The 12,415-nt window shown below is 49.6% G+C and overlaps 1 protein-coding gene across 1 annotated transcript; it reads right to left on the reverse strand.

Annotated features, from left to right (window-relative positions):
• Positions 1-620: 620 nt before the first annotated feature.
• Positions 621-9,445, reverse strand: AP2S1 (adaptor related protein complex 2 subunit sigma 1). The gene is made up of 5 exons (XM_016155356.2): positions 9,290-9,445; positions 6,184-6,333; positions 1,776-1,889; positions 1,213-1,272; positions 621-998 (listed from the first exon to the last, which is right to left on the reverse strand). The coding sequence occupies exons 1-5, from the start codon at positions 9,290-9,292 to the stop codon at positions 897-899; spliced, it is 429 nt and encodes a 142-aa protein (XP_016010842.1). The 5' UTR covers positions 9,293-9,445; the 3' UTR covers positions 621-896.
• Positions 9,446-12,415: the final 2,970 nt, after the last annotated feature.

The raw sequence follows: 12,415 nt of genomic DNA on the forward strand, positions 1-12,415 counted from the left end.
GGGGTGTTTTGTCATTAGAGCCAGAGGGCCACTGCTGGCAATCGTGGATGGGGAATGACAGTTCACCACGCCTGGGACACTCCCACTGAAGAACTGTCCCCCCAAGTGCGGACCATGCCATCACTGAGAACCACTAAACACCAGACCGGGCGCCTGCCCTTGCAACCACCGTCTGGCCTAGTGATTAAAAATGAGGGTCTGGAACCGCCTGCCTGGGATCCTAACCAGCTTGGAACAAACCTGCCTCAGCTACTAACTAGCCGTGACATTGGGAGAGCCTTTTAACCTTCCTGAGCTCACCCGAAAAGTGGGGGTACTAACAGTCCTTCCTCATAGCTCGTGAGGACAAAGTAAGGTAGCACGTGCCAATGCTGAGAACACCTGGGGATACCCAGTGCGACTGAGCGTCAGTTGTGAATGTCATTATTTTAGTAGCAAATGTCCCCTTCGGTCGGGGGCCCTCTGTGAGCAGGAGCAGCTGTGAACGCGCCTGGGGCCTCGCCCTGCTCAGCACAGTGAGGGTTGTTTGTTGACTGACTGACTGACTGATGCAATGTTGGCAGGGCATCCTGAGTGCCCACGGCTCCCATGGAGACAGGCAAGGGCACAGACACACAAGGCCAGGTGGGGACCACAGGTTTATTGAGGGCTCCACGCACGCACACTCACGGCATCACACGACAACGGCACGGCTACTCAGCACACGCGAGGTTGCCTCTGCCCACGGCTGGGGCCCAGAGGCGGTGGGGTGTGGTCTCCTCTCTCGTGGCCCAGACCCAGCTGGGTGCCTTCCTCCTGGGCAGCTGAGGGAGGGGGCTGCTGGGGTGGGCCCCAGGCCTGGGAAGGGGGAGCGAGCAGGCGAGGCCGGGGCGCTGGGGCCGGTGGGGGTGCCCACCTCACTCCAGGGACTGCAGCATCAACAGCTGCTTCAGCACCTTTGTCTGGCTGGTCTCACGGATCTCACCCGCCAGGAACATCTCGTCCACGACCGTGTACACCTGAGTGAAGGTGGGGAGAAGAGAGAGCCCAGTGTGAGCAAAGGCGCCCGGGGTGCTGATGTGAACCTCAGAAGCTGGGGGCCCCGGGGCCCGAGAGCCAGGACATGGACACCAGCCGAGGCACTGGGCAGCAGGGCGTGTGTGTATGGGGGTGACGGCCCACCCTCCTGCCCCACCTCCGGCTCCCCCGCCCTCGTCTCTGCCGGGAGCCCACCTTGTAGAAGTTGAACACCAGGTCCAGTTCACAGACGTTGTGGAAATATTCATTTAAGACCTGGGAGAGGGGAACAGATGGTGAGAGACGGGCGGGGAGAGAGAGGCACAGGGAGATAGGGACAGAGATTATCACACAGATAGCGAAAGACAGAGAGAGATGGGGGCAGCGGAGACAAAGAGATACAGCTAGACAGAGACTGAGCCAGGAATGTTGCTGGAGGGAGAAAGAGACGGAGATGGTGATAAAGACAGAGAGAAACAAGAATAAAGCTCATCAGATGATGACAGCAGATGACGGCAAAAAGGACAGATTGGCGGGAGAGAAATGAACAGAGACGCCTGGTCAGAGAGAGACGGAGAGGGATGTAGTTGGCAGCGTAAAGACAGTAGTGGGCTGGGGCAGATACAGGGCCAGGGACAAAAAGAAATGGGGGTGGGTAGAGAAAGACCCAGTCCCCCAGCCACGGGGAGGGAAGAGAGTCCCAGCCTCCTGGGAGAGGAGCCCAGGGCTTGTTCCCAGGACTTGAGCACCACCCGCAGCCCCCAGCCACCCGCACTTACCTCCACGAAGTTGTGGATGGCCTCCAGGTAGGCCAGGTTATTGTCATTGACGTCCACGCAGATGCAGAAGTAGAGGCCTGCATAGCGTCGGTAGATGATCTTAAAGTTCCGGAACTGCAGGCAGAGAGGCTGTCAGCGACCAGGCCCAGGACCCAACGTGCCGCGCGGGGGGCATGCTGGGGCCAGTATATTCAGTTCTTCATTCCTCTCATGGTCCCTGAGGCCCTACTCTATGTGTCTGGTCCTGCACTGGGGACACAGTGGTGACCGAGATGGGCTTGGCTCTCTCTTCCTGGGGCTCACAGTCCAGTGGTGACAATGCCATTCTCAGACATCTCTGGAGTGGGAAGTGTGTGTGTGGGGGGTGTTGCAAAAGCACAGAGGGCTTCCTGGAGGAGGGGGGCATCTACGATCTGGAGGATGAGCAGGAGAAAATAGGCAGAAGTGCTCCAGGCAGAGGAGACAGCTTGTGCAAAAGCCCAGAGCTGAGGGGAAGCCTGGAGTGTTCCATGGCATCCATCTTTTCGGGGCTCCCTGCTGCCTCTGGGAAGAGTCAAAATAGAACCGATTCATTCATTCATAGCACAGATACTGCCTGAGTGCCGACCGCGGGGGAGCTCTGTGCAGGGCTGTGCAGAGTCAAGTGGTGACTTGTAACCAAGACAACCCCAGCCTTGCCCTTAACTGAACTGTAACATACATACAAACATTACTACAGTAACACATAATAAATAAATAGGGCTGGGGATGCAGAGTCCAATTTTATATGTGTAAGTAGATACAGAGATAGACAGATGTAGACAGAGATATGCAAAGCATGATGTCATCAGCCTAAATCTGAAAAACCCCAGCTGTAGGTCTGGCACGTGTGTGGCACCAACTGGTAGCAACTGCGAAAGCCAACATTACGCCTCGATTTTTTTCCCCAGCTCATCCTTTTGTTCCTTTTCACACTTGGAGTATGTTTTCTGACATTATTCCAGTAATGCCCACACATAATCCATAGATTACTAGGTGCGTATCAGGGCGCACACTCTACTTTTATTAACCGATAAAGACCGTGATCAGATGTTTGAAGGTTCCTGCGCTGCGGGAGGGCATCCCAGATGAGGCTGGGGCAAGAAAACGTTATCTGGGGATGTTACCAACTGACTGTCACAGCTGGTGTGGCCTTGGCGGAATGTGACACTGGGCAGAATGTGACATTCTTTTCTTGAAAGCCTCCCCTTCCTGCTGATACCTCCTCCCTCCTTCCTGTGCTCTGTTTTGTTTCCAGGCCCCTCTGGGATCAGCCCCAGACGCGCACGGCTTCTGCCGCATACTCCAGATAAGTCTCTTCCTGCTGGCGGGGGCAGGTGCCTCTCTGACACCTCCGGCCTACGGAGGCCCCATTGCAGCCCTGACCACTGCAGGTGTCACTGTCTGCGGACAGCTCTGTCTCCCCACTGGACTGTGAGCCCCGGGAGGGAAGGCTGGGGCTGTCACCACTGTGTCCCCAGCACTACCCTGCACAGGGCTGGACACCGAATAGGTGCTTCGGTAGACAGAGTAATCTCTCCATCCCTCACCCCAGTGATGTCCACGTCCCATCCCCACAACCTATGACATGGGACCCCACAAGGCAAAAGGGACTTTGCAGATGAGATTCAGAATCTTGAGAAGGGGAGATGATCCTGGACCGTCTGGATGGGCCCAGTGACATCTCAAGGGTCCCCATAAGGGAAGAGGAAGGCAGCGAGTATGAGTCAGAGAAATTTTCAACATGCCACGCAGTTGGCTTTGAAGACGGAGGGCCATGAGCTTGAGGAGTGCAGGTGGCCCCGGAAGCCAGAAAAGGCAAGAAAATGGCTTTTCCCCTATGGCCTCTGGAAGGAGCGTGGCCCTGCTGACCCATTTGGATGCCTAACCTAAAGAACTGTAAGACAAATGTGCATTGTTTTAAGGCACTGTGTTCATGGTCATTTGTTCCATCAGTGAGAGGAAACTAACACAAGTGCTAAGAAATAGGCATTAATGAATAAATGAGGGGAAGACAGTCTGGATGGTTGGCCTTCTGGCTGGCTGCTCATCTCTTTGTTTCGTCTCACAAGTCTCCTCTTCCAGGAAGCCTGCCCTGACTGCAATCTCATGAGAGACGTTATTTAATGCCTCTCCCTCCTGATACTCCCTAGTTTACTGGGGGAGAGAATGATTCTCTCTTGTTCCTCACTGCAACCCCTCCTCCAGGAAGCTCTTGCTGCCAGGCTACTCCATGCCAGCCTTGCACACTCTGAGCTGTCACTGTCTGTTGTGTCCCTCATTGGGCTGTCTCAGTCCCCACTGAGAGCTGAGCACGGGGCTGGCCACAGAGGAATGGCTGGTAAACAAATGCGTGAATGAACAAACGAAAGACTGGGCCCGGATCTGAAGGGTCTGCGGGTCGGCTCCTGTGGCCTTCTCATCGGTTGGCCTCCCTCATTCCCTCCCGGCCCCTCAGACGCGTCGACCCCGGCACTCAGGGTTGGACCTGGCACTGCGCTGGCAGCAGGACGCCCCACAAGAGTGGGCACCCCCAACGTCCCCGCCATTCCCCTCATCCCCTCCTGGCTCTGCTCTGCTCAGCTCTCACCCCACCAGGCTGCCCTCAGCAAGGCCGCCAGCCTCCTGCCTCCGGGGGCCAGTCCCGTGGTCCTGAAAACTCTTTGCCCCAGCTGCTGGGCCACTTGGACCGCCTGGATTTCCTCTGCCTCCTCGTTCCTGCCTCTAGCCCTGGCCTCCCTCCTTTCCTTCGTGCTCCGCCTGCGCACGAAGCGAGTCCCGCAGCTGCAGCTCCTTGCTACATGCAGGACCTTACAGATGGCATACCCTGCCCAACCCTGTCCCCGAACTCCGACCTGAACCCCAACCTGGACGTCTCACTCCGGATCTTCACCTCGACCTGATCTTTCCAAAGTCTGTCCTGTCTTAGAGGGTAACAGCGCCATCCCATTGGTGGCCCCGCTTTCTGTCACACTCCATGTCTCATCCTTGGTCCTTCAGCTGGCTCTGCTTCTAAAACTCTTCTCGCCTCCCCCACGGCTTCCATGCCAGTCCCGGCACCAGCACCTCTCACTAGCGCCTCCTGCAGTATTCCTACTTCTGCTCTTGTCCTCTGGAGGAAACTTGTCCCCACGGAGGGATCCCTGCGACAGCCCACTTCTCTCTTCTGTTCAAAACCCTCGTGACTGTCACCTCACTCAGAGCAAGAGCCCTGGGCCATCTGCCCTCATCATCTCTTGAACCTCATTTCCTCCCCTCCTCCTCTGGCCTTATTCCACCTGCGGGCTTTCTCACTATTTCAAGAAGGCCCCAGTACATTTCCACCCCAAGGCCTTTGCACCTGCCAATTCCCTGGGCTTAGAATGTGCCTCTCTCAGATAGCATCTCTTTCATTTCTTCAACTCCTTCAGGTCTTGGCTCAAATGTCACCTCTTCAATGAAGAGATCTTGATCTAGTCACTTAAACCACTATTGCAAGTCCAGTGCACATTCCGCATCCCTCACAGCTGCTTCTCCGTGCTCCGGGGCACCTCTCACCACCCTATACGCTGCCTTTACCATCACCCTCCGAGGCCAGGGACCCGTCTGTCACACCCATGCGGTATCCCCAGTACCTAGATCAGCGCCTGACACACGGCAGGCCCTCGATAAACATTTGCTGAATTCTATAGGATAAGCAGCCTGGTCTCTTGAACAGGCTAACAGTAAAGGAATGAAAAGCAGAGACTTCTCATTCTAAAGAGACCGAGGGGACACAGCAACCAAAGCAATGCAAGGTCCTCAACTGGCTCAGAACAATCAGCTTTGAAGATCTGGGGGAAATTTAAATATTGATTGGGTATTAGAGACACGTTTAGGAAGTATGATGAATTGTATCGCGTCCGATAGCGAGCGATATTGCGAAAATGGAAGGAATCGTCTTTATTTTCCAAGACATATCCTGAAATATTTAGGGATGAAATTTCACAATCTCTGTAACTACATTTAAAACGCTACAGCAAAGATGGTTCATTCTACTATTCCTTCTACTTTTGTGTGTTTCAACACAGTAAGCTGGCACCAAAAAAAAAAAAAAAAAAATTCTTTGGCTAAAAAATGATAGAGTAAAAAGGCAAAATATTAATACTGATTACATCTGGGTAGGGGGTACATAAATCTTCAATCAACTTCCCTCCCATTGTACTAATCTGCGCTTTTGAAAATTCTCACAATACAAAGTATCCCCCCAAAGGAAGGCAGGCAGCAAGCTGCAAGCATGTTGAGTGGATAAATAAACGTGGGAAGGAGAGAGGATCTGAGGGGTTACTGCAGGCGGCGGGGCGGGCGGTGGGGCGGGAGGCTGGAAAGGAGACAGGGGCGTGTGGGGGGCACTGGGGCGGGGCTCCATCACCTCTACAAAGTTGGTGTGTTTGGCATCTCGGACAGTGACCACGGCGTGCACCTCCTCGATCAGCTTCTGTTTCTCATCATCGTCAAACTGCATGTACCACTTGGCCAGGCGCGTCTTGCCCGCCCTGTTCTGGATGAGGATGAAGCGGATCTGGGGGCGGCAGGAGGAAGTGAGAGTAGTGTGGGGGGCGGGGCAGTGCTACACCCGACAGCCCCACCCATTGCCACCAGGGAGACAGGGGCCAAGCTCCTCTGCCGCCTGCCTCCCCCAGGGCCCAGCCAGGCCCGCCTGGACACTCACGCCAGCCCCAGGTCCCTCTGATACCCCTGCAGAGTGATCTTTCTTCCACTGAGCGGCTAGCTCTACGCTCAGCTCCAGGGCCCTGAGTCCCAGGGTGAACACCTCTTATCTGCTTTACACTGGACAGAAGATCCACCCCTCTGATCCTCAGTTTCCCTAAGTTTCCTCAGAAGATCCACCTTATCAGGGTGTTTTGCAGGTTAAATAAGATTATACAATCAGCTCGGTGGCTGGCACGTGGCAGGCACTCAAAAACTCAGTTTCAGACTTCTCTGGTTTGAGTCTCGACAATGCCCACTTCTTTTTTCTTTTTTTACTACTTAAAAAAAAATTAAGATATAATTCCCATACCATAAAGTTCACCCAAAATGCATGCAGTTCAATGGTCTTTAGTATATTCATACAATTGTGCAAAAGCCACCAATTCCGGGACATTTTCATCACCCCTAAAAGAAACCCCCCCCCACACACACACTCATTAGCAGTCACTTCTCCTCCACCCAGGCCCCAGCTACCACTAATCTTTCTGTCTTTATGTATTTGCTTGTCTGGACATTTCATATAAGTGGCATCAGATAAAAAGTGGCCCTTTGCATCTGGCTTCTTTTGCTCGGAGTAATGTTTTCCAGGTTCACACATGTTATACATATCAGCCCTCCATTTCTTTTAATGCCTGAATAATATGGATAGACCTCATTTTGTTTATCCTTCCATCAGCTGATGGACATTTGGGTTGTTTCCACTTTTTGGTAACAGTGATAATACTGCTAAAATCATTTGTGTACCAGTTTTCACATGGACATACATTTTCATTTCCTTTAGGAGAGGAATTGCTGGGTTATTGCTGTAACTCTACGATAACTTTTCCAGGAACGGTTAAACTGTTTTCCAAAGCAGCTGCCACTTCTTAAGTGACTTGACTACTTGGTGCCTCAGTTTATCCACCTGGAAAATAGGGCCACATAAAGGTGTGATCAGGAGAAAACGACATGAGAAGTACCCATAACAGTGCCTGGCTCAGATTATGTGCTCTGTGTCCATGATGATTATCATTGGTGATGGCTAGGAAATTTGTCCTTATGGTTCTAAAACGCCAGGTCAGCCGTCGTGGGGTTACTATGAAATTGGAATGAATTAACGCCGGAAGTGCTTAGCACAGTACCCATTACATACTCAGCACTCAATAAAATTAGCTATCATTGTGACGGAGGGGTTTTGCCCAAGTGGCTAAGAACACAAACTAAAGAGTCCAAATGAATCTTGACACTGCTTACTGTGTACATATGGGCAAGACACTTAACCTCTCTGGACCTCCATTTCACCTTCTGTATAATGGACAGTCTCTTCCTCATAAGGCTGTTGCACAGGTTAATAAACATAAGGGGTATACAGTACAATGGCAGCACACACTAAGTGATATATAAGTATTAGTTCTTAGTTGTATTATAATACATCATCATTTGACTTTGAGAAAAACATGACCATCCGAACTCACCCAGCTAGGAAACTTGCCTTTGTCTATAAAATGGGCATGCTTATGCCCATTTTATAGACAAAGAAACCGAGATCAGAGAAGTTTCACAGCCAGCAAGAAGAGCTGGGAGTTTAATGGCTTTGCTGTGAACTCCCTTTGTGGGAGCCTCAACCTCTTCATGAGAGTCTACTGTCTTTCCTAAACCTCATTCTCCACATAATCTACCGCCCTCCCCCCAACCAATCGAGCTGGCGGAGAACAGGATATTACACTCTCCTTCCAAGAAACCCTTCTGCTGAGCCAGGGAAAACCACTTCCTAGCAGGGCAGGGGTCCTGAGAAGGAAGGGAAAAAGCAGGGGTAGGGGTGAGGAGGCTCACACCAGGCAGCCAGAGCCTGTGGGCAGAGCCAGAGATATATAAGGTGTACGGCAAGGAAAGCTAGAAGCAAACCTATAGAGTTGAAGGAAAGCTCTTCTGACACCCAACTCCTTTCATTTCTTTTCCTAGCTCCCTGACCAGAGAGTCCTTTTCTGTAGTTCGAAGCCCTGTCTGGAGGGAGGGCTGCCAAATCTAATACCGCCCAACCCAGTCCTCACTCCAAAAGCCCCATCCCCACCTCTCATACTTCCATGCCTACTCCCTACCCGCGACACACCTCCTCTTGGAAAGACTCGCTCCATGATAACCCCTTCCCTTCTAGTATCTACTCCCTACCTCGAAGCCATCTTCCCCTGTGAGGCACTTTACCCGACTCTAAAGGCTCATTCCATTCCCTACAGCTGTATATTTTCCATCTGCACTGCCCAGTCTCTTCACCGTAAGGTTATCTTTCATCAGCAGTATCCCGCCCCTGTTTCAACACTCCCCTTCGCCTGCCTGCAATGCCAGCTTCCTGCCTCTAGAGACCTCTTCTATCCCGAGATCTCGCACTCTTCTCCCACGCTCCTGCCACACTCCCAGAAGACCCTCCTCTTGGACGACCCTCCCCACCTCCAATTTCTTCTCACCTCCGAGACCCCGCCTCGCCAGATGCCTTCCTGGTTCAACGCCCTCCGCGATCACCTCCAATGCCTCACCCACACAGCCCTCTCCCCTTGGCACTTGGTCTCCAATGCCCCCCAGGCTCGAGACCCCCGGTGCACCCTGGCGCCCAGAACCACCGCTCAACACCTCCCTTCCCGGCCTTTGATCTGTCCCAGTCCCGGGAGCCCGTGCTTGGCCCAGACCATCGCAAAGCGGCGGTGGGGGGTTGTCAGTACCCAACCGAGCCTCCAGTATCCGCGCGTGGACCCACCCTCCTCCCGTCCCCAGCGTGAGCGCGCCCCCGTTACCATGGCGACCCCCGTCCGGACCCCAGCTGCCCCGGTACCGCGGCGACTGGGCGGCTCCGGCTCTGGAAGCAGTTGGGGGACCCAGGGATAGAGCGGACTTCCGGCAGAAGAACCAGCGTGCCCTCTCGCGCACAGCCCGTTGGGAATTGTAGTCCCAAGAATGGGTTTGCTCGTCCCGGCGGCAAGCCGGGGAAAGTGACGGTCCTTTTTCCCAACATGCTGCACGATTGCCCGTTTCCCACCACACCGTTCAGGCTCCAAGGCATGCTGGGAGTTGCGAGTGAACCTCTTTGGAGGACTACAATTCCCGAAATGCTTGGCAGTCATCAAGGTGGGCGTTGCATTCTGGAAAATGTAGTTCTGGTACCCTCCACACAGGCTCTCTCCCCACCCCCGCTTCCAAGGCGTGAAAGGGCATGCTGGGAATAGTAGTTTTAAATAAGAAACTGCGCTGGGGGAGCTAGAAGTGTTAACTGTCAGCGATCCAGCAGTGCTTTGTCTAAATTACCTTGAATGTTTCCCTGTGGAAGATGGACAGTAGTAGAAGAACATGAATTTGGGAGTCAGAAGTCACACCCCGTTATTTCCACAATATCCTATTGGTAGGAGGGGCTGTGAATACCACCAGTAAGAGTCATTGCCGTCCATCCTGGACGCTGGCTACCATAATTGCTCATAGCAGAGGCACCTGGCTTAACTGAAGACTTAGGGACAGCCTCCCAGAAGGAGTGTTAGTTGAGCAGTGATCAGAGATGAGTAGATATTAACCGAGTAATGATTATGTGGGAGTTGGGCAGAGTATCTGCCCACAGAAATCTCACAGTTTGGAGTCTGAGGTGACATTCCACAGATATAGACAAAAAGGACCAGTCCTAGCACTTTAGTTATGGACCCTGGAAAAATTCTCTCCTTTAATATGTCATTATATCCTTCTCGTCATAGGGAAGAATTGGAAAGAGACAAAATATGCATGATGGGGAAAAGTCAACTAGTCCACATGCAGTTACATAAAATATAGTTAAGATGAATGAGAGAGATCTCTTGCATTGACATAGATGATCCCCAAGACATATTGTTGGAGACACAAAGGGAGGCACAGAATGACATCTACACATTGTGTCATTTGATTTTTCTTTTTATTTATCTCTCCAACTTTTTATATAGAAAATGTTCATATCCACAAAAGTTGTAATATTAGCACAATGAACTTCAATGTATTATCCACCTTATTCACTGACTGTTGACATCTTGCTACAGTCTCTCTTTCTCTACACATATATGTTTACATAAATAAATAAATAAATAAATAAATAAATGTTTGAATCATTTTTAAGTGAGTTGCAGACATCATGCCCTTTCATCCCAAAAGACTTTTGTGCTTCAACATTCCTCTTAAGAACAAGGACATCTCCATAAACACTAAAATGACACATTCGATAAATTTAATATTAATATATTACTATCTAATATGGGTGCATATTAAAATATCCTTGAGCATCTCAGTAATAGTTTTCATAGATTTTTTTTTGTTCCAGTATCCAATCCATTATCGCAAGTTGCACTTAATTGTCATGTTCTTTTAGCCTCACTGAATATGGAACAGTTCCCTTGCCTTGTCAGTATTTCAAGATGTTGGCATTTTTAAAGAGTCCATGTTTCCTCATGATTAGATCCAGGTTTGACTTTTTTTTTTTTCGGCTGGAATATCACAAAAGCGATGCTATGTCCTTCTCAGAGGATTCTATTGGGGGTATGTGTTATTTACTTGTCTCATACTTGGTGATGTTAAGTTTGACTGTCTGCCCCATTTTTCTTTTTGAAAGTTATATGATTTATATGATACCGAAAGCCTAAGCAACACAAGAAAAAATTGAACTTCATCAAAATTTAAAAACTTAAAATTTAAAACTTGTACATCACAGGACACTATCAAGAGAGTGAAAAGATGACTCATAAAGTGGGAGAAAATATTTCCAAAGCACATATCTGATAAGAGATTAATATCCAATGTATATAAAGAACTACAACTCAATTCAAAAATGGGCAAAGAACTTAGACATTTCTCTAGAGAAGATATACAAATGGCCAATAAGTTCATGAAAAGATGCTCAACATTACAAGTCTTTACAGGTTGCAAATCAAAACCACATGAGATACCACTTCACAACTATTAGGATGGCAATTATCAGACATGCTCACATGCACAAAACAGAAAATAACAAGCGTTGGCAAGGATGTGGAGAAATTGGAACCCTCATACATTGATGATGGGAATGTAAGACAGTGTAGCCACTGTTGAAAACAGTTTGGTGTTTCCTCAAAAAAGTTAAACATAGAATTGATTCGGCAATTTTATTTCTAGGTATATAACCAAAAGAATTCAAGATAGGAACTCAAACAGATACTTGTACACCAATGTTCATAGCAGTGTTATTCACAATAGCCAAAAACCTAAATGTCCATCAATGAATAGATAAATAGATGAATAAATAAAATGTGGTATATACATACAGTGGAATATTATTCAGCCTGATAAAGGAATGAAGTTCTGATACATCCACAACATAGATGAACTTTGAAAACTTCAGACTAAGTGAAATAAGCCAGACACAAAAGGATAAAGGTTGTATGATTCCACTTACATGATGTATCTAAAACAGGTAAATGTATATATAGAGAAAGTAGAATACACATTATCAGAGCCTGGGACATGGGAGGGAGGCAAAAAGGGGAGTTATTGTTTCATGGGTACAGAGTTTCAGTTTGGTAAAATGAAAAAGTTCTGAAAATAGTGGTAATGATTAAACAACATTCTGAATGGTACTTAGTGCCACTGAATTGGTCATATCACTTCTTAATCTGGGTGCTGGTTATAGGCGTGTTCTTTGTGAATATTTATCGTAATGTACACTTGTGATTTGTGCACTTTTCGGTATACATATTACATTTCAATTTGTAAAGTTTATAGAAATTGAGAGATTCATCGTTCGTTCTTTCATCGGATATTTAGTGGATGTCCATTACTTGTCAAGCACTGGCCAGACGCTGGGATAACGCAGGTAAGCAGAGCATCCCCGCCTCCCGTTCCTTCCTCCTGATTGGCTGCCCTTCTGGCCAATGGCGAAA

Source organism: Rousettus aegyptiacus, unplaced genomic scaffold (genome assembly GCF_014176215.1).
Source record: "Rousettus aegyptiacus isolate mRouAeg1 unplaced genomic scaffold, mRouAeg1.p scaffold_m13_p_14, whole genome shotgun sequence".
Taxonomy (NCBI): Eukaryota; Metazoa; Chordata; class Mammalia; order Chiroptera; family Pteropodidae; genus Rousettus; species Rousettus aegyptiacus.

What these genes read in the sequence shown, in the direction of transcription:
- AP2S1 (XM_016155356.2), bottom strand. An exon ending in AACACACCAACTTTGTAGAG is followed by an intron (nt 1,890 to 6,183) that starts GTGATGGAGCCC and finishes CTCTGCCTGCAG; the next exon opens with TTCCGGAACTTTAAGATCAT. An exon ending in TGGTGTTCAACTTCTACAAG is followed by an intron (nt 999 to 1,212) that starts GTGGGCTCCCGG and finishes ACCTTCACTCAG; the next exon opens with GTGTACACGGTCGTGGACGA.